The 22,254-nt window shown below is 40.7% G+C and overlaps 1 protein-coding gene across 4 annotated transcripts in view; it reads left to right on the plus strand.

Moving 5' to 3' along the window:
- The first annotated feature begins 13,365 nt into the window (after nt 1-13,365).
- The window catches only part of TMEM67 (transmembrane protein 67), a 63,221-nt gene continuing 54,332 nt past the window's right edge, over nt 13,366-22,254 (plus strand). For all 4 annotated transcript variants that reach the window (XR_012416526.1, XM_005563698.5, XM_073999087.1 and 1 more), the window contains exons 1-3: nt 13,366-13,574; nt 14,212-14,300; nt 16,858-16,951. Coding sequence is in view for 2 of the 4 variants with exons in the window: in XM_005563698.5 (XP_005563755.3) it covers nt 13,382-13,574; nt 14,212-14,300; nt 16,858-16,951 (376 nt within the window). In the remaining 2 variants the exon portion in view is untranslated. The remainder of the gene's footprint in view (nt 13,575-14,211; nt 14,301-16,857; nt 16,952-22,254) is intronic.

Raw genomic sequence — 22,254 nt, forward strand, 5'->3', positions numbered from 1 at the left:
GGGCTTAATAAATGCATACTTAGTCGGTTTTATAGATATTAATAACCTTGTAAAGTGTCTTTATAAATGTGTTCCCATCTTCTGGATTTTTGAAACAAGAGAACAGATGAGCCAGTACTGAAATTTCAGTAATGAAAAATCACTATTACAGGTATACTCTGTGATGCCTGCTACATAATAGCTGGTGAACAACCTTGTGTTTGGTTTTATCAATTGCAAATAACAAAGTTGTCCACCACGTTATATAGCTACTTGGTGCGTTTGTGGATGGATTCAAAACTCGTTAAGCAGAAAGTACATTTTAAAAACATTGTTACAGATGACAGAAAAAGTGAGTTGTGGATCCCTTTCTCACTGCAAAATACCCATTCTTGAATGATAAGATTATAAGAAAGAAGAGGTAGTTTAATAAGAAAATAAAAAGATGGTTAACACAAATGAGAGCCATCTTTTACTCACTGGACAAATTATCCTCTCTGTGCCTCAGTTTCCTCATCTGTAAAATGGGGATACTACTAGTAGGGTTGTGGGAAACGTTCAGTAAATATGTATGTCTCAGATATATGTAAATAAGTGAGACTATTATAAGTATTTGTGACTTGTTTGAAATGTCAAGGTGATCTATAGAGAAGCAGAGGATGTCACTCTGAAGAGCTAGGCTCATTGACTAGATATCATTTACTTTGGTAATCCATAGTTTGGTCCTGGCCTTGCAGTCTCAGGAACATGACCCTAAAAGTTAACATTTATTGGCCAGGCATGGTGACTCACGCCTGTAATCCCAGCATTTTGGGAGGCAGAGGTAGGCGAATCACCTGAGTTCAGGAGTTCGAGACCAGCCTGGCCAACATGGTGAAACCCTGTCTCTACTAATATTACAAAAATTAGCTGGGTATGGTGGCGGGCACCTGTAATCCCAGCTACTCAGGAGGCTGAGGAAGGAGAATCTCTTGAACCCAGGAGGAGGAGGTTGCAGTGAGCTGAGACCATGCCACTGCACTTCAGCCTGGGTGACAAGAGCAAAGCTCTGTCTCAAAAAGAAAAAAAAAAAGTTAACATTTATTGAGAGTTTATTATGTTGCAGGACATATGCATGATCTCAATTTATTCTTACAACTACTTTTGGAGGTAGGTACTATTATTATTCCTGTTTTACAGATAAGGGAAACTGAGGCATGGAGGATTACATAGCTTGCACAAAAAGCCAGGCAAAATTGAACCCTACTTGTTTGCCTGCAGAAGCCATTATTCTGTATTGCACAGAAAGAGGACTCTGTCCTCAGAGGCAGACTCCTTCAAACAAGAATACAGAAGCAATACTCTAAGAAATAGAACATGAGTTACCTAATCTCAAAAGGTGATGCTCAGTTAAGACTCCCTGGAGACATCCTCACTCATCTTAACAAAAATAACAGCTGTCATTTAATGACCACTTACTACAGGACTCACCTGGGCAAGTGTGCTCAGATCAGACTCTGTCCCCTGAGCAAGCTCTGACAGGCGTTGCCAGCCTCCCATGACCTCCTTCATTGTTCTGGGCTGACCACTCTCCTTCTATTCACACAGACTTTCTCCAGTGAGGACACTATATTGAATGTCTGTCCATTTTGGGTGTTTTTGAGACAGAGTCTCACTCTGTCACCCAGGCTGGAGAACAATGGTACAATCCTGGCACACTGGGTTCAAAGGATTCTTGTGCCTCAGCTTCATTAGTATCTGAGATTGGCATGTGCCACCATGCCTGGCTAAGTTTTTCTCTATTTTCAGTAGAGACGAGGTTTCGCCATGTAGCCCAGGCTGGTCTTGAACTCCTGACCTCAAGTGATCTGCCTGCCTCTGTCTCCCAAAATGCTGGGATTATAGGCGTGAGCCACCATACTCTACCTGAATGCCTTTTCTAGTCTGCCCCTTGCCTTTCTTAGATGATCATACCATTATAATCAGAACAAGAAAATTCTGGTCAAGGTAATTTGAGCATAGTCACATGATATTCTGGTTATTGAACAGTTTCTTATGCCTTTGGTGTGTCAGCATGAAAACCTAATCATTTTGGGGAATCGAGAGAAAATGAAGTTTCTCAAATGGAAAAACAGAAGACTAGACCCCAAACATGGTGACCACCCTGAGCTGTGGCCATTCTGTGACTCTGCTTGGATAATTAGCCTTCCGGGTGTTTCGCCACACTGCACCACCACCCACCCTTCATGGACAATTTTGGTGTCAGAGAGTTTTCAGTTGCCTTTCCTCGGTCTTTAGCATCCACACGAAGAGCCTTTTATCACTTGGTCTCAGAGTTCCTTAATCTTCTCAACTTCTGGGACCTTTATCTTCTCAACTAATTCCTTGATTTCTACTCTGAGAGCCTCCATACCTTGACTTCCAGTCAATTTGTAACCCAAGGTCCTGGGTTTTGAGTATGCACTGTGAAAAAGTACCCACTTATAACTGTTTCACCTTGCATTCTTTGTTTCAAAAAAGTTCTAGGAAGAAGCTCAGCCCCAGAAAAACAAAAACCAAAACCGTTCGGATCCAGAAATGCCTAAGTTGAAGATGAACTTTGGTGAACTCCCTTTACTACCCTGCTAAAATCCCCGCCCAGGGAAGAGCTTATTCACCATTTTCTATACATGCAACTTATGTAGAAGCATGATTGACAATTGTGTCTTTGCTGCCTTTACTCCACCTGTACATACAATGACTGAGCTAACCAGCCCAATAGAAGCACTGTTTTCAGTGTTGCTTGGAGAAGCACTGCTTTAGGAACTATCCCCAGTGTCCTCCTTACTTGTTGCAAGTAATGAAATCCCCTCATTAAATCCTCCTTGGTTGTGGTCATTGGACTGTCACCTTCCAAGCTAACAAATCCACCCACTGTGTAGGTAACAAATCTAGCATTTATTAAGCATCATTGACTATGAGTCAAGAACCTTGCTAAGTCCTCTGTACCACAGTTCCAGAAGAAGAAGAAGGAGGAGGAGAAGGAGAGGAGGAGGGGGAGGAGGAAGAGGAGAGGAGGAGGGGGAGGAGGAGAAGAAGAAGAAGGAGGAGGAGGAGAAGAGGAAGAAGAAGGAGGGGGAGGGGGAGAGGGAGAAGGAGAGGAAGAAGGAGAAGGAGAAGAAGAAAGAACAACAAAAACAACCGCCACCTTGCTAAGGCTCCTGAAAGACAAAGATAGAAGAAGAAGAACCTTGCTAAGTCTCCTGAAAGACAAAGATAAAAAAGGTATTGTCCTCTTTCCTCAAAGAGCTCACATTCTAGCAGAGGAGAAAGCACACACAATCCACTAGTCATTACACACAGGAAGATGTGTGTGTAATGGGATTAAGACAGTGGGCTCTCAGGGCAGGCAGACCCAAGTGTGAATAGAGCTCTGCCACTCCATGACTGTGAACAAATTCCTTATATTTCTTCATTGAAAGAGTAAAGATAAGGCCAGGCTTAGTGGTTCATGCCTGTAATCCCAGCACTTTGGGAGGCCAAGGCGGGCGAATCATGAGGTCAGGAGATAAAGACCATCCTGGCTAATATGGTGAAACCCAGTCTCTACTAAAACTACAAAAAATTAGCCAGGCATGGTGGCACGTGTCTGCAGTCCCGGCTACTCAGGAGGCTGAGGCAGGAGAATTGCTTGAACCCGGGAGGCAGAGGATGCGGTGAGCCGAGATCATGCCACTGCACTCCAGCCTGGGTGACAGAGCAAGACTCTGTCTCAAAAACAAAAACAAAAAAAGCAAAAAGAGAAAGAGTAAAGACAATAGTACCCACTGTACAGAGCAGTCATGAAAAATGAATGAAATCATTAACATTCAGCACAATCCCCAGTACACAGTAAACTCCAGTATAAAGTAGAAATCAAGAAAGCTGGCTCAGAAATCAGAATATCATAGTTCCAAGCCTAACTCTGCTACTTGCCAGCTATATCACTTTAGTTGCTGAATCTCTCTGTGCCTTAATTTCTTCATGTATCAAAGGAAGATGAAAATAGTAGGGCTGTTGTGTAGATAAAATTAGTACACACATACATACACACATATACACACACTCACACATACACATATAAACATTAAGCAAGACACGTAGTAAAGCACCAAGAAAGTCACATAGCATGTTTCTCTGATGTCCCTCATGCTCTTTGCCAACTTGTCCCCTGCAGTGGTCCTCAGAGATGCAACTACAAAACTCCTAGGGATTATTGGAGCATGATTTGGACACTGCTGATCAAATAAAGGAGCTTGGTCTGGTCAGTTGTGTGTGACAGAAGTTAGATTCAAGAGACTCAACAGAATTAACAAATGATTTGTGGTAGATAGAACTGAACAGGACCTCCAAATTCCAACTTGGGTAATTTTTTGCCTAAGTTAAATGGGAGTCTTGTCTCTGGGGTCTTGACTGACACTCTATCAATGTTATAGGTTCAGAAAGGAGGTATGTAGAAAGGATACTGGATAAAATCTCTTGATTTACTGCTGGAGCTTTGGATCACAAATCTCAGGTGAATCCATTTAGTGAATAGGGCAAGACCCCATGTAAAACAGGATGTCCTTCTGCTTAGCCTTCCTTTCCGCCTGGGTACCATCCAATCCCAGGTGTATAAAACAGAAGAAAGCAGTAAGAGGAAGACCTAAAGCTCTAAAAACAAACTCTACAGAGAGAGAGAATTTAAGGAGAAAACCAAAAAGTGTAAACTCAAATGTTAACAGCAATAGGTTCTTGGGCTCTCAATCCAATAGAGATTGATATGAGGCCAAAAACATTTTCCCAGGCAAGGTTTCATTGGAGCTTATGCCAAGGCATAAGAGGGAGAGAATTCCCTGACCGACTCTCCAAAGAAAAGAGTCAGTTGGGCTTTTTTATTAGGCAAAGCATGGGAATTGTCTTCAGGATTAGGGTATGCAGGTCAGCATTACTGGTTGCAATGCTTGAGTAATGGGCCACCTGGTAGATTGGCCTGAGGCAACAAGGCTATAAATAATTTGTTTAATATTCCTTCCCAAGGTAGGGCACTCCACAACCTTGCTTATCTCCTAAGGCCAGTTCCTTGAATTCTTTAAGTAAAAGGACTCTTAGCAGTGTGATAGTGGTATGGATTTTGTGATCAGTGGGAATGCATGAAAGAGTACTCTAAGTGACGGTGAGCTGAAACTGTGCCCTGTTCCTACTCTGTCTCACAAAGACCATGTCATATGGACACAAAAAATCTTCTGTCCTTTAGGACAGTGGTCAGAGATGTGGTCGCCTGAGAAGTTTCTACTGCCCACTGCACAGATGAAACCAATTCACTGACACCATGGGATTGCAGTAAAGAAAGAGTTTATTATGCAAGACTGGCCATATGGGAGATGGAGTTATTATTCAAATCAGTCACCCCAAAGGTTTGGAGGTTAGGGTTTTTCAAGGATAGTTTGGTGGACAGGGGATTAGGGAATGGGTGCAGCTGATTGGTTGGGGATGAAATCATAGAGGGCTGGAAAACAATCCTCTTGCACTGAGTACACCTCTATGTGGGGGAGGGGTTGCGGGGGCAGGCATAGGACCAATTGAGTCATAAGTCATGAATCCAGGTGGGGTCAGTCTGAAAAATATCTCAAAAGAACAATCTTAGGTTTTACAATAGTGATGTTTTCTATGGGAGCAATTGAGGAAGTCACAAATCTTGTGACCTCTGGCCACATGACTCCTGAGCAATAAGGGATTGTAGAAACTACATCTACAGTTTAGCAAAATTCAGGCCCCTCCCATAATCTTAATCTTGTGCCCTTTCATTAGTTTCACAAGGGCAATTTTTGGGCCCTGAGCAAGAGGGGTTAGTTTTAGGAAAGGGCTATTATCATCCTTGCTTTCAAGTTAAACTAGAAACTAATTCCTCCCATAGTTAGCTTGGCCTTCACCCAGGAATGAGCACCCCTAGCCTGTGAGGCTAGAAGCAAGATGGGGTGAAGCCACGTTAGATTTCTCTCACTGTCATAATCTTTGCAAAGGCAGTTTCAGAGGCTCTGTTGTCCTGGACCCAAACCAACATTGGCCCTCTATCTTCTTCCTTGTGATGAAATGAGAGGAGAAAACATGAAGTTCCCCTCATGGTTTGGAAGCCAACAATAAACTAAAGGAAAGAAATGAGACACATTTTATTTTTTCCACTACAAAAAATGTGTATTAAATGCTTACAATGTAAAACAGGTGTGATGGCTTGCACCAATAATCCCAACTACTTAGGAGGCTAAGGCAGGAGGTTTGTTTGAGCCCAAGAGTTTTAGGTGAGCCCTGGGCAACATAGTGAGACACCCCCAACCCTGCTTCTCAAAAAATTTTAAAAATAAAAAAGCCAGGTGTGGTGGTGCACACATGTAGTCTCAACTACTTGGGAGGCTGGGGCCAGAAGATTGCTTGAGCCCAGATGTTCAAGGCTTCAGTAGGCTATGACATCACCACTGTACTCCATCCGGGGTGACATTCTGAGACCCAATCTCTAAGAAAAAATAGGAAAACAAAATAAAATTGGCCAGGGGTGGTGGCTCACATTTGTAATCCCAGCACTTTGGGAGGCTGAGGTAGGAGGACCACTTGAGTCCAGGAGTTTGAGGCCTAGGCAATGCGCCAAAACCTCATCTCTACAAACAATACACAAATTAGGTGGGCATGCTAGTGCCTGTCTGTGGTCTCAGCTACCCAGGAGACTGAAGTGGGAGGATTGCTTGAGCCCAGGGGGCCAAGGCTACAGTGAGCTATGTCCATGCCACTGCACTCCAGCCTGAGTGACAGAGACCCTTTTTCAAAATAAATACAAAAATAAATAAAAATAAAATAATGACAGAAATAAATGCTTACAATATGCCAAGCACAGTGCTATGCTGAGGAGGCAGTGGTGACCAAAACACACACATATACACACACACACACACGATCCTTGCTTTCACAAAGCCTACAGTTCCGAAAAGTAAAACTAATGAAAGAATTACCCAACTAAATGTGAATTTACTACAGGGATAAGTGCTATGGATGAGAAGTCCATGGTACTCTGAAAGAATTTCACAGGAGAGCCTGGCCTGGTCAGGAAGGGTGGGAGATGTTCCCTGAAGAAGTAATGAATGAGCTGCTTGGAAAGGAGGAGTTAAAAAGATAAAAGGAAATTGCTGGGAAGGGGAGGGAGTGGTCCAGGCAGAGAAGTGAAAAGGCTTGGCAGCATCCAGGGAAGGAAAAGAAGGTCAGTGCAGGTACAGAGCACAGGAGCACACAGGACAATGCAGGGCTGCAAGAAGAAGTCAGACCATGCTGAGGGTTAGGGTTCATGTTAAGGACTTTGATCTTTCCATTGGAAAAACAGCAGGCAGAGGATATATTAGGACTTGCATTTCAAAAGAGTACTCCAGCTGAGGTATGGAGAATAGATTAGAGAGTGGTAAGAGTATGTTCATGAAGAGGGGTTAACAGGTTATTTTGGCTTCCAGTTTAATGTGACAGTTTAAACACAGGTATTTATCTCCACTCCTTCCGGAAATTCTAATAAAATAACAGAGAAGAAACTTTTAAAAAGACAAAAACTAACAATAAAGAGAATAGGGTAAGAGGAACAGCAATAAAACTTTGCAAGCAGGAAGCAAGTGGATAGGTGATCATTTCTTCTGTGGATCCAAGAGAGCTGAATCCTAAATTAACAGTGGGAAGAGCTAAGAAGCTATCTTACATGCACCAGAGAAGTCCTCAAAGGCTTAGGAGACAATAATACCTTCTGTTTGTGGAGGGGAGTGAAAACAGAAGTGACTGAACATCAACTTTCAAAGCACTTTCCTTCCAATACCTAGAAACCTGTCTCTCTCCCACTCCAACAAAAGATTGAAAGTTTATTCTCAGTGCATTTGCAAACGGGGATTCTATTTAATATATGTAAAAGAAGGGCATTATGTGAACGATGAAACTCACACCCTCTAAATATTACACCCAGGATTAAAATCTCCAAGGAGAAGAATCTTTCTGAGAAATTTGATCATCTCAACAGAATAGGGAAAGGGGACAGGAAGAATGAGGGAGTGCCCTAAGAAACAACCCAGGCAAGTCACTCTACACATTGTAGCCTGGTCAACAAGCCCTTCCTGTCTTTGTAGAGCTTCTAATTAGCTTGTCAGTGTACTTACTTTTTTTTTTTTTTTTTTTTTTTTTGAGACAAAGTTTCGCTCTTGTTGCTGGTTCTAAAGTGCAATGGCGCAGTCTCAGTTCACTGCGACCCTCACCTCCTGGGTTCAAGCAATTCTCCTTCCTCAGCCTTCTGAGTAGCTGGAATTACAGGCATGCACCACCACGCCCAGCTAATTTTCGTATTTTTAGTAGAGACGGAGTTTCACCATTTTGGCCAGGCTTGTCTCGAACTCCTGGCCTCAGATGATCCACCTGCTTCGGCCTCCCAAAGTGCTGGATTACAGGCATGAGCCACTGTGCCTGGCCACCCACTTTTGTACGTGTGTAAATGGCAAAAGATCACCAGATTTAGGAGGAAAGCCTTTTATACAAAACAGAACTTTGAAGAAACAGATTATACAACAGAGGAAAACTTTAAAACACTACTTGTAATGTACTCCGGGAAATAAAATATTGCAGCATGGAAGAATTCAAAAATACCATAATTAAGATATAGCCAGAAAACAAATGAGAGCTCTTAGAAATTAAATTTATAATAGAAGAAATGAAAAGTTCAATGCAATGTTTGACAGATAAGCTCATGAAAATCTTCCAGAAAGTAGAATCAAACAAAATAAAATGAAAAATGAAGCCTGAGCTTGGTGGCTCACACCTGTAATCCCTGCACTTTGGGAGGCCGAGGTGGGCGGATCACCAGAAGTCAGGAGTTCGAGACCAGCCTGACAAACATGGAGAAGCTCTGTGTCTACTAAAAATAACAAAATTAGCCGGGCATGGTGGCACATGCTTGTAATCCCAGCTACTCGGGAGGCTGAGGCAGGAGAATCACTTGAACCCAGGAGGCGGAGGTTGTGGTGAGCCGAGATAGTGCCATTGCACTCCAGCCTGGGCAACAAGAGCAAAAAAACTCCGTCTCTCTCTCTCTCTCTCTCTCTCTCTCTCTCTCTCTCTCTCACACACACACACACACACACACACACACACACAGAGGCTGGGCGCAGTGGCTCATGCGTGTAATCCCAACACTTTGGGAGGCCGAGGCAGGCAGATCACGAGGTCAGGAGATCGAGACCATCTGGCTAATACAGTGAAACCCCATCTCTACTAAAAATACAAAAAAAAAAAAAAAAAAAATTAGCTGGGCGTGGTGACAGGTGCCTGTAGTCCCAGCTACTCGGGAGGCTGAGGCAGAAGAATGGTATGAACCCAGGAGGTGGAGCTTGCAATGAGCCGAGATCACGCCACTGCACTCCAGCCTGGGCAACAGAGTGAGACTCCGTCTCAAAAAAAAGAAAAGAAAAAAGAAAAATGGAAAAATAATCTGAGAAAATTAGAGGAACAGTCCATGAGGTCTAGTATCTGAAAAATAGGGTGTCCGAAAGGCAAAAAAAAAATGGAGAGAAAGTCTTCAAAGGAATAGTTAATAGAAGAAATCATTTCCCAGTCTTAAAGGTCATGAGTTTCTTTGCTGGATTGCAACGTTACAACACGTGTTCCACACAAAAGATGACAATGAAACATGCCCAGATATATCACTGTAAAATTAAGAAAAATGAGAAGGTGGGGCACAGAGAGGAACATCCTGAAGACTTCAAGTGAGTAAAAAACAAGTTACACACAAAAGGTTAACAAATCAAAAGGGCACTAAGTGTCTGGAGATTGGGAATAAGCACAGGGTTCACCACACAAAGTACCCCAGCTGTAAGATCTGAACCTCACTAATTCCCCTTTCTGCACAACCTCCACTTCTGTTTTTCACCTTCTTTGTAATATTTTAATTCATTAATCTCGTCTTGAACTTACTTGCCTTTAGCTTTTCTTTATTCCTGCCCAGAAAAGCACATCCAGAGATTCAAAGGCAACAATAAAAAACAGGACTTAAGAGTGTGGGCTCTGCATTATCCAAAGCGAACTTGTCACAGAACAAACTTCAAAATTAGGGTTCAGCCTGAGTGGCCATGTAGGTTCTCAGCTTCGTGCAGGAAGGAATTCAAGAGCAATCTGACAGAATAAAGTGAAAGCAAGTTTGTTAAGAAAGTAAAGGAATAAAGAGTGGCTATTTCATAGGCAGAGCAATGGTATGGGCTGCTAGACTGAGTATATTTATGGTTATTCCTTGATCATATGCTAAACAAGGGATGGATTATTCATGAGTTTTCCAGGAAAAAGGTGGAGAGTTCCTGGAACAGAGTGTCCTCCCTTGTTAGACCATATAGGGTAACTTCTCTAAGTGGGCATGGCATGGGCAAACTGTCATGGTGCTGGTGGGAGTGTCTTTTAGCATGCTAATACATTATAATTAGCATATAATGAACAGTGAGGATGACCAGAGGTCGCTTTGGTCACCATCTTGGTTTTAGCAGGTTTCAGTCCTCTTCTTTACCTATCCTGTTTTATCAGCCAGGTCTTTATGACCTTATCCTGTGAAATCGGTCCTGCCAACCTCCTATCTCAAACTAACACAGGAAAGAAAATAAAATACTGTGTGTTCTCACTTATAAGTTGGAGCTAAACATTGGGTACAGATGGACACAAAGAAGGGAACAATAGATACTGGGTGCTACTCGAGGATGCAGGGTGAAAGGAGAGTACAGATCAAAAAACTACCTATTGGGTACTATGCTTATCACATGGGTAAGGAAATAATCTGTACCCCAAGCCCCCGAGACACTCAATTTACCTGTATAACAAACCTGCACATGTACTTCTGAACCTAAATTAAAGTTTAAAACAACAACAACAACAAACTGAAGAAAAGTATGGGCTCTGGTGTCAAATTAACAGGGTTAGAACCATGAATTAAGTGTGACCTTAGAGAGTCACTTATACTTTCAAAGCCTTGGTTATTTCATGTAAATTAAAGGTGATGATAACAGTCCCAATTTAGGATCAAATGAGATATTGCAATACCGGACACATTAAAAGTGTCTCCATGGGACTAGCCCAAACTGGGCCTACCCTGTTGATAACAAAATATCGTGTTACCTTTTAGATATAACAGAGCCAAAAACTGCAAGTCATGTAGCCCAGGCGTGTACAATAGAAAAAGCTTGGACCTCTAACAACACCCAAAACCAATGAATCCTTTCCTTGGAACCAAGAAGACCAGGACGTGACTGGAACCTGAACTTGGAACTCTTTCAAAAGTGATGGGTCCATTTGACTGGAGGATCGGGCCTAAAATCGGCCTCTACATACCTTTTTCTAAATGGTCAAATTTAAATCCTCCAATCAGCCTGCCAGGACACATTCATAAATCCTTTCCCTTGGCTTTCCAAGCCCATGAGTTTACCCCAGACGCCAAATCAGGGAGACAGATTTGAATGCACTCCTATATCCTTGCTGAATAGTTGTGCAAATAAAGCCTTTTTTTCCTCAAAAGCTTGTGCCACATAGTATTAGCTTCTGTGCGCACATTGGATACAGAGCTCATTTGCTTGATAACAAAAACAAGCTATTAATACCTATTATTTCTATTATTATTCACCCCCAGCGCCCCACCATGTTAAATATTCCTATAACTTTCATTTCTACCTTAAAATTTTATTTATCCAATAAGTTTTCGCTTAGAAGCTATCTGCCACAGGTATCTTCCTTTAATATCACAACCATCTACCCAGCCACCCAAATCAGAAACCTGTAAGTTATCCTTGATTCTGTTTCTTTACTTCCTATGTCCAAATCATAAAATTCTCATAATTCTTCTTCCTGAATAGCTCCTTTATTCATCCTCTCCTGCCTCTCCTTTCCTCCATGGCTCCAATTTAGACTCTAGATTTCTACCTTAGCCTCGCAAGTGGTCTCTAACTCTAAAAGTTTCCATATATTTGTCCAAGTTTGTTTTTTTTTTTTTTTTTTTTTTTTTTTTTTTTTTTTTTTTTGATACAGGGTCTCTGACATCCAGGCTGGAGTGCAGTGGCATGATCACAGCTTATTGCAGCCTTTGGGCTCATTGACCTCCTGGGCTGAAATGGTTCTCCCGCCTCAGCCTTCCAAGTAGCCGGGACCATAGGCATGTGCCACCCACCCAGCTAATTAAAATAAATTTTATTCGTAGAGATGGAGTCCCACTATGTTGCCCAGGCTGGTCTTGAATTCCTGGGCTCAGACAATCCTTCTGCGGTGGCCTCCCAAAATGTTAGGGTTAGAGGCGTGAGCCACAGCACCAGGCTTAGATTCTTTTATTCACAAGAGGTGTAAAGGTGATCTCATTTTATATACATGTCAACTAAAGAAAAAAATAAGGCTTTTAAAGACTCAAAGTTAGTTTTATTTGGAGTCTTACTGAGGAATGCAACACTGGGGAGTCGTTCAAAGAGTTTATGTTATACTGCTCCAAAGCAGCGGTTCTGCCCACAGTTTCTATTATCAAGGGATGGAGCTCTGCATGTGCTCAAAAGTTACACTAAACATGCTCAGAAGTTACACTGGAGCAAAATCTCATCAAAGTTTTGGTTGGAGAGTACATCTGATTATAGGTTACAGAGGCATAATCTTTAATCCTGTCAGACGTTATCTTACGTACAGAAAGAGGCAAGAGCTAGGATCACTGAACGTGTTTTTTTAGAAAATGAAGTGATTCAAGCAACAGTTGTGGAAACCTGTGCTCTATCCTCTTACTGTCTTCAGGGCATTCTTCTGGAGGACTGTGTTCAGTCACTGAATCAGGGGCTTTGTGAAATTCCGCTGGCAACAGAATGAGCAAACATGGTTTCTTCCGTTTCCTACTTTGTCTCACATACATGATTTCCTATGCTCAGACCTGGCAGGAAAAATTTTTTATTTTTCAGTGCTTAAGCTATAGTAATCCTTCACTAGGTTTTAAGTCAGTGGGTTTTTTTGACATCAAATTGTTAAACTACAAGTCACGTTTCCTTTAACGTGAAAATTACCTAGTCTGAATAAATTCTGATGTAAATATAACTCGACAAATTATGATATTTTCAACTTACGATGGGTTTATTGAGGGGAGGAGGCAGCCCTATCGTAAGTAGAGGAACTCTATACACTTTTGAAAATACCGCTGGGCTTCAGGGTTAGCCGGCCTCTAACCTACTCTTTACTGGACCTGCCAACTTCGCGCAGGGTTGGTAACCTAGCAACCAAGCAACACCAGCAGTGACTTCCGGTACCCAGACTTGGGTTGTCCAATCAGCTCAGCGGAGCTGCCGCAGAGGCTGATGGGGGACTGACGCCTGTGAGGCTGCCAGCGTCGGTACCATGGCGACGCGCGGTGGGGGCTGAGGTGGCAATGGCGGCTTGGTACCTCTTATCTGCCCGGGCCGTGACCGTGTTCCTCCTGTTGTCCCTCCCTCGCTTCTTACAGGCCCAGACCTTCTCTTTCCCTTTCCAGCAGCCAGAGAAGTGCGACAACAACCAGTACTTTGATATCTCCGCGCTCTCCTGTGTTCCGTGTGGAGTTAACCAGAGGCAGGATGCCCGAGGTAAGACGGTTTGAGGTGGGCCCTGGCAAAAGTAACACTCCCGCCTTGGTCGATCCCTAGTCCCTGGAGATGGAGTTTCATCATGTTGATCAGGCTAGTCTCGAACTTCTGACCTCAGGTGATCCACCCGCCTCCGCCTCCCAAAGTGCTGGGATTACAGGCGTGAGCCACCGCGCCTGGCCCGAATACATATATATTGTTTAGTGACGTAGAAATGTAAAATTTCCAGCAGCAGTTAAGTAGTTTAATAGTTTAGTTATACTTGCGCTTAAAATGGTAGCAACACAATACCAGCTGTGTGTGACAGTCTAAGACCTTTATGTATAATAACTGATTTTATACTCATACTAATACTATGAGGTAGGTACCGATTTTTTTTCTCCTTTTTATTGTAGAGGAAGCCAAGGCAGAGAGTTTAGTAACTTGTTCAAGGTCATGCAACCGAGTAGGAGTACTAAGATTGGAACTCAAGAAGTATGTTTCTGGATTTGAACCCGGCAGTACTGGCTCCAGAATCCTGCTGTTAATCACTATACTGCTTCTCAAGATCTTCAGACTTATTAAAAGTTTCACTATCTTGGAACTTTATTTTTATTTATCAAGGATAAAGTTGGCTTTTTTTTTTTTTTTTTTTTAGGAACTTCATGTGTATGTCTACCAGGATTTCAGATGATCTCTAATAATGGAGGACCTGCTGTTATTTGTAAAAAGTGCCCAGAAAACATGGTATGCATAATTTATTTTAAAATAACTTAACTGTAAAAGTAATAAGTTAAATATCTTTATTTTTCAAACTATAATGTAATGTTTAATGTTTCCCCACAAACTTTAAAATTACTATGCTAACTTTATTTTTACTAGAGTAAGTTTTGGGAAATCAGCGAAATTTTATGCAAACTTGGAGAAAACAGAAATGTATTTCTTTTAAAATCTGAAATCCCAAAAACCACAAAGCTGTAAAAATTTAAGTTTTTGTTTTTACTCATAGAATAACTCGATTATGAAGAAAATTAGATGAATAAGGAATATATAGAGCAGTTTGGGATGTGTGCAATTTGGGATGTGTATATTCTTTGACTGATGCAAATGGAGTTGTCTTAAACCTATCATGTCAACAGTTTATATGATGATTGATGTTCATAATGATATCTGAGGTGTAATTATTTCATGAAATACCAATTGCATTAATAAATAGGTTAAATAATGTCTGTTTCTGTTTTGTTAGTAATTTCATTATATCGTAATTTTTGAAAAATTAGTAGTTACTGTATATGATAATTCTCAATTAACAAATATATTTTTCAATCATGTTGGATAATTAAAAGTCTGTGTAACAGTCTGACATTTACAGTAATGTTTCTTCTCGTTGTCATATAAAAAATATTAATTCTGGGAATTTAATCTGAAGTTATCAATTGTCCTGATTTACAGCTATCTGTATTACTTGTAGGTGTGATTACCATTTTTTATATTACCATTTATTTTACATCTTTATAATAGATTACCATTTATTTTATATCTTTGCAGATGTTGATCCTACCTGAATTACCCATGATAAAATGCTGCTAAGCATTTTGTTTTTCAGTGACATTTTTTAAGTTATTGTAATCTTTAAATTGTCCTATATAGGCCGGGCATGGTGGCTCATGCCTGTAATCCCCGCAATTTGGGAGGCTGAGGCTGGTGGATCATGAGCTCGGGAGACCAGCCTGGCCAATATGGTGAAACCCTATCTCTACTAAAAATACAAAAATAAGCTGGGCATGGTGGCGTGTACCTGTAGTCCCAGCTGCTTGGGAGGCTGAGACAGGAGAATCACTTGAACCCAGGAGGCGGAGGTTACAGTGAGCCAAGATCGCACCATTGCACTCCAGCCTGGGTGACAAAGTGAGACTCTGTCTCAAAAAATAAATAAATAAATAAATAAATAAATAGTCCTATATAAATGTATTGCAAAATAGGAGTATTTCTTGATAAATTCAGTCTTTTCAACCAAAATTTAAAATAATTTGTGGCATTATTTTTGTTCTTTATGAACTTTGGGTACAACTGTGTTTGTAATTATTGTGTTTGTTGCCCCAGGCTTTTCCTAAACCATATAATATAATAAGCCCAATTTTGAATGCTGTCATACTTTATCAAAAACCTTTACCAGGCTGAGTGCAGTGGCTCATGCCTGTAATCCCAGCACTTTGAGAGGCCGAGGCAGGCGAATCACGAGGTCAGGAGATCAAGACCATCCTGGCAAACGTGGTGAAACCCCATGTCTACTAAAAATACAAAAATTAGCTGGACATGGTGGCATGTGCCTGTAGTCCCAGCTACTCGGGAGACTGAGGCAGGAGAATCCCTTGAACCCGGGAGGTGGAGCTTGCAGTGAGCCGAGATCGTGCCACTGCACTCCAGCCTGGTGACAGAGCGAAGACTGTCTCAAAAAAAAAAAAAAAGTGTACTAGTACAAGCCATAAATGGATAGAAGAAAATATTCTCATAAATCAATTTCAACAACTGTGTATAATTTATATTTCATAAAATTTACCCATTTTGAATCATAAATGAATTTTTTTTTTTTTTTTTGAGACAGAGTATTACTGTTGCCCAGGCTAGAGTACAGTGGCGTGATCTCAGCTCACTGCAACCTCCACCTTTCTGGTTCAAGCCATTCTGGTGCCTCAGCCTCCCAAGTAGGATTATAGGCATACACCACCACACCCAGCTAATTTTTGTATTTTTAGTAGAGACGAGGTTTCACCACGTTGGCCAGGCTAGCCTCAAACTTTTGGCCTCAAGTGATCCAACCACCTTGACTTCCCAAAGTGCTGAAATTACAGATGTGAGCCACCGTGCGTGGACTAAATTTTTTATGTATTTGAATTTTTTAAAATTAGAATAATGTTTTAGAATAGGTGAGATTAACCTATTAACTGACTATTGATTCAATCTTTTTGTGTTGTGTTGTGTTTTATATTTGTAAACAGAAAAAGTAAATGACAAATAATTATGAAAGTAGGCATCCATTTGAATTAAAGATCCTGAAGAAGAGAGAACTATTATCCACAGTTAATCCTTTAATAGTTGTCAGGACATAGTAATAATATAGAGCTTAATTTTGGAATATAAGCATGAATTATCTCTCCAGGGAATTTTTATGTGGCTCATATATGTATGATTTATTTGAATATTCACTGCAGTTACATACTCTTATGGCATTTTGAACTTACATGATTATGAAGAAGAAAGTTAATTAAAAAAGAGAAAAGCTTTTTTTTTTCTTTTAATTTAGAAAGGTGTTACAGAAGATGGCTGGAACTGCATTTCTTGCCCTAGTGGCTTAACTGCCGAAGGAAAATGCCACTGTCCCGCTGGCCATATTTTAGGTAAGAATTAGATTCCTTACAAAGAAGTAGTGATAAATCTTCATTTGTGTTTTTGTTTTTTGTTTTTTGAAAAGGGCATTAATTTAAATAGTTAAATGATTACTTAATATTTTTGTAGTGGTTCAAGCAATCCTCCTACCTCAGCTTCCTGAGTAGCTAGGACTGCACACATACACCACTGCAGCTGGCTAATTTTTAAATTTTTTGTAGAGACTGGGTCTTGTTATGTTGCCTAGCCTGGTCTTGAACTCCTGGCCTCGAGAGATCTTCCTGCCTCACCTCCTAAAGTGCTGGGATTATAGGCATCAGTCACTGTGTCCAGCCCTTAATAGTGTTTATAAAAATTATTTTTGTACAAATTTAGTGATACTTAAGACATCAGCAGGCATTGAGAAGAAAATACAGAGTTTTGTCTGAGTTTTTTGAAACTCTTAATTGTGTAGGATTAGATGGTTACTTCTTTAACATAACATGATAAAATATGTATGTCTCAACTCAAAAACCAAGTTGATGCTTAATAGGCAAAAAGTGTAAGCATTCCTATTAATGTCAGGACCTGGAAAAGGGTGCAAACTGTGCACTTAAGTAAGAGAAAAAAAATATTTATCACTGGAAAAGAAAAGGTAGGCCGTTAATCCCAACATTTTGGAAGGCCAAGGCAGGTGTATTGTTTGAGCTTAAGAGTTCGAGACCAGTCTGGGCAACACAGTGAAACCCCATCTCTACAAATAAAAAAGAAATTATTCAGGTATGGTGGCATGCATCTGTAGTCCCAGCTACTCGAGAGGCAAAGGTGGGAAGATCGCTTGAGCCTGGAAGGTTAAGGCAGCAGTGAGCTGAGATGGTGCCACTGCACTCCAGCCTGAGCGACAGGGTAAGACCCTGTCTCAAACAAACAAGCAAAAAAAGTAAAATATCATTGTTTACAGATGATTTGATTGTATGTTTAAAACACCCAAGAGAATGACTAAAAATTACTATAAACAGTGATGAAAGAAAATACCTCATATACAATAGCAACAAAAAAGAAAAAATAAGTAGGTATATCCTTTTTTTTAAATTTTAATTTTTGGATTTTTTTTTTGAGACAAGAGTTTTCACTGTTGTTGCCCAAGCTAGAGTGCAATGGTGCAATCTCAGCTCACTGCAGCCTCCCTCCGGATTCAAGCGATTCTCCTGCCTCAGTCTCCCTAGTAGCTGGGATTACAGGCATGTGCCACCACGCCTGGCTAATTCTGTATTTTTAGTAGATAACGGGGTTTCTCCATGTTGGTCAGACTGGTCTTGATCTCCCGACCTTAGGTGATCTGCCCACCTCAGCCTCCCAAAGTGCTGGGATTACAGGCTTGAGCCACTGCGCCCGACCTTGGCATATACTTTAGAAGGAATGTACAATATAATTAATTGAAGAAATTTGTGAGTATTACTGAGGGATATGAAGGCAGGCTTTTATAAGTGAAAATGCATTCTCTATTTTTTTTTTTTTTTTTTTTTTTTTTGAGACGGAGTCTCGCTCTGTCGCCCAGGCTGGAGTGCAGTGGCGCGATCTCGGCTCACTGCAAGCTCCGCCTCCCGGGTTCACGCCATTCTCCTGCCTCAGCCTCCCGAGTAGCTGGGACTACAGGCGCCCACAACCGCGCCCGGCTAATTTTTTGTATTTTTAGTAGAGACGGGGTTTCACCGTGGTCTCGATCTCCTGACCTTGTGATCCGCCCGCCTCGGCCTCCCAAAGTGCTGGGATTACAGGCGTGAGCCACCGCGCCCGGCCGCATTCTCTATTTTTGCATGGGAAGATTAAATATTAGAAAGATGCCAACTCTCCTACCAGACTGTATATTTTAAAGGACCCTCGGAAATTCTATCAGGTTATTATTTGTTTGTTTTGGGGTAATATACAAATAGATTCTGAAGTTTATCAGGAAAGATATATGAGATCTAAGAAAATTCTGGGAAGGGAAAGAAGGAACTACCCCATCAGATAATATGCATATTATATAGCTACTATAATCACATGTATGACAGGCTTATGGGTACACAGACTGATTGATGGAACTTAGTCAGAATAGATTCAATTCATATGGGAATTTGGTATGTGCAAAAAGTGGCATTTCATCCAAGTGGGGATAAAACTGGTAAATGGTGCTGGGAAAACTGAGAAAACACCAAGTTGGGTTTCTACCTTATTTCTGAGAAAATTAAACTCCAAATGAGTCAAATACTAAATATGAATATATGAAAGTTCTTAAAGAAAATGTAGGAAAAACTTGTATAGTTTTGTTGTAATAGGTCTAAGTGTGACCAAAAATAATCACTTTGGAGGCCTAGGTGGGAGGATTACTTGAGCCAAGGAGTTCCTGACCAGCCTGGGCAACATAGAGAGACTCTGTCTCTACAAAAAAAAAAAAAAAAAAAAAAAAAGACAAAAAGAAAAAGAAAAGAAAAACCACAGAAGGAAAAATTGGTGAATTTATAAAATGCCATAAAAATTATAATACCAAAAACCAAACTACAAACTAAAGAAAAATATTAAGGCATACAATAGACAGAGGTCAAAGTTCTTCAATAAATGTAAAGGTCCTACAGATAAATAAAAGTAAGATGAATAGCCCAATTTTAAAAATAGCCAAAAATCGTAAATAAAGTTCACATAGAAAAAAACATGAGGAAAAATGTTGAACCTTACTCAGAGTAAGAAAATGTACATTAAAGCTAAAATGAGATTTTATTATTATTTTTTTTTTTTTTTTTTTTTTTTTTTTTTTTTGAGACGGAGTCTCGCTCTGTCATCCAGGCTGGAGTGCGGTGGCCGGATCTCTGCTCACTGCAAGCTCCGCCTCCCGGGTTCCCGCCATTCTCCTGCCTCAGCCTCCCGAGTAGCTGGGACTACAGGCGCTCGCCACCTCGCCCGGCTAGTTTTTTGTACTTTTTAGTAGAGACGGGGTTTCACCGTGTTAGCCAGGATAGTCTCTCGATCTCCTGACCTCGTGATCCGCCCGTCTCGGCCTCCCAAAGTGCTGGGATTACAGGCTTGAGCCACCGCGCCCGGCCGAGATTTTATTTTTAACTTACCAGATTTTATTATAAAACTTTTTCGAACAGGCACAGTGGCTCACACCTGTAATCCAGCACTTTGGGAGGCCGAGGTGGGCAGATCACCTGAGTTCAGGAGTTCAAGACCAGCCTGACTAACCTAGTCACTACTAAAAATTCAGAATTAGCCGGACATGGTAGCACGTGCCTGTAATCCCAGTTTCTTGGAGGCTGAGGCAGGAGAATTGCTTGAACGCAGGAGGTGGAGGTTGCAGTGAGCCAAGATCATGCCATTGCACTCCAGCCTGGGCAACAAGAGTGAAACTCCATATGAAAACAACAAAAAGAAACTTTTTCAACTTTGACAATGTATTTATAAGGATACAGGGAAATAGTTATTCATGTATTAATAGGGAAAATTATAAGTTGGTGCAACCTCTGTGGAGAGCAAATTTACAGTGTTTATCAAAATTAAAAATACAGATTATCTTTGCCTAGAAAGCTGTCATCTAGAAATTTCTTACTTGGATACACTTAACTATATGCCTGAAGAAGTGTTGAATGTTTTTTTCTTGCAACATTATTCCTGAGACAAAAGATTGTAAACAATATAAGAGTCTATCAAGATGAGATCAGCCAAATAAATTATGATATAGTCATACAATGGTATAGTATGCAACTGTGGAAAAATAAAGAGGCAATTCTACACATATTACTATGGAAAGAAATCTAAGATATATTGAGTAAAAAAGCAAGATATAGAATAATTTATTCATTCATCTACAAGTATTTATTGAGAACCTGTTATTTATCAGCACTATTTTATGTATTTGGTATTCCACTATTTAGCTTTTTAAAGACCATTATGTATGCATATGTGCTTGTATATACACAGGCTATTTCTGAAAGGATTCATAAGAAACTGGTAACAATGCTGCCTCCTGAGTGAAGAACTGAGTGCCTGGGAATGGCGGGAAAGAGACTTAATTTTCATTTTAAATCCTTTTGTGCTTGGTGCGGTGGCTCACGCCTGTAATTACAGCACTTTGGGAGGCCAAGGCAGGTGGATCACCTGAGGTTAGAAGTTCGAGACCATCCTGGACAACATGGTGAAACCCCATCTCTACTAAAAATGCAAAAATTAGCTGGGCATGGTGGCAGGTGCCTGTAGTCCCAGCTACTTGGGAGGCTGAGGCAGGAGAATCACTTGAATCTGGGAGGCGGAGGTTACAGTGAGTGAGATCATGCCACTGCACTCCAGCCTGGGTGACAAGAGCAAAACTGTCTCAAAAAATAAAATAAATCCTTTTGTGCCTTTCATTTTTATATTTTATATATTACCCATTCAAAGATTAATTTTTAAATTATCTCAATTTTTTTTTTTTCGTTTCAACAAATTTTTTTGTAGTGATGGGGGTCTTACTATATATCTCAGGCTGGTCTCGAACTCCTGACCTCAAGCAGTCCTCCTGCCTTGACCTCCCCATATGTTGGGATTAGAGTTGCCTGGTGTTATTTTTTTTAGAGACGAGATCTTGTTATGTTACCCAGGCTGGATTCAAACTCCTGGGCTTGAGCAATCTACCGCATCTGGCTTCTTAGTAGTTTCATTGGCACTCTTGCCTCCATTGAAAATATTAACTTGATTCTCACGGTATTTGGGGGGTGTATTCTTAGGGATGGGGCTAATGAAAGTTTTATGAGTTGGATGGCAATATGAAATTTGTTACACTTCATGATGTACTATTTCTACTGTAAATTTTAGGATTATGGGAAGATGAAGGTAAGTCAGATTTAATCATAAATTTGGAATAAAAACTGTTAAGGCCAAATATGCTGGCGTTTGTTTAAAGTAGTGCAGTTCAGTAGAAATACAATGCAAACCAAATATGTAATTTTAAATTTTCTTGTCTACACATTAAAAATAGTAAAAAGAAACATGAAATGAATTTTAATAATATACTTTATTTAGCCTAATATTATTTAAACTATTATCCTTTGAACAGGTAATCAAGGTGAACAATTTTTGAGATATCTTCATTCTTTTGTTCTTTTTTTTTTTTTTTTTTTTGAGACAGAGTTTCACTCTTGTCGCTCAGGCTGGAGTGCAATGGCGCAATCTCGGCTCACTGCAACCTCTGCCTCCCAGATTCAAGTGATTCTTCTGCCTCAGCCTCCTGAGTAGCTGTGACTACAGGCACCTGCCACTGCGCCCAGCTAATTTTTGTATTTTTTTAGTAGAGATGGGGTTGTACCATGTTGACCAGGCTGGT

This window comes from Macaca fascicularis, chromosome 8 (genome assembly GCF_037993035.2).
Source record: "Macaca fascicularis isolate 582-1 chromosome 8, T2T-MFA8v1.1".
NCBI classification, from domain to species: domain Eukaryota; kingdom Metazoa; phylum Chordata; class Mammalia; order Primates; family Cercopithecidae; genus Macaca; species Macaca fascicularis.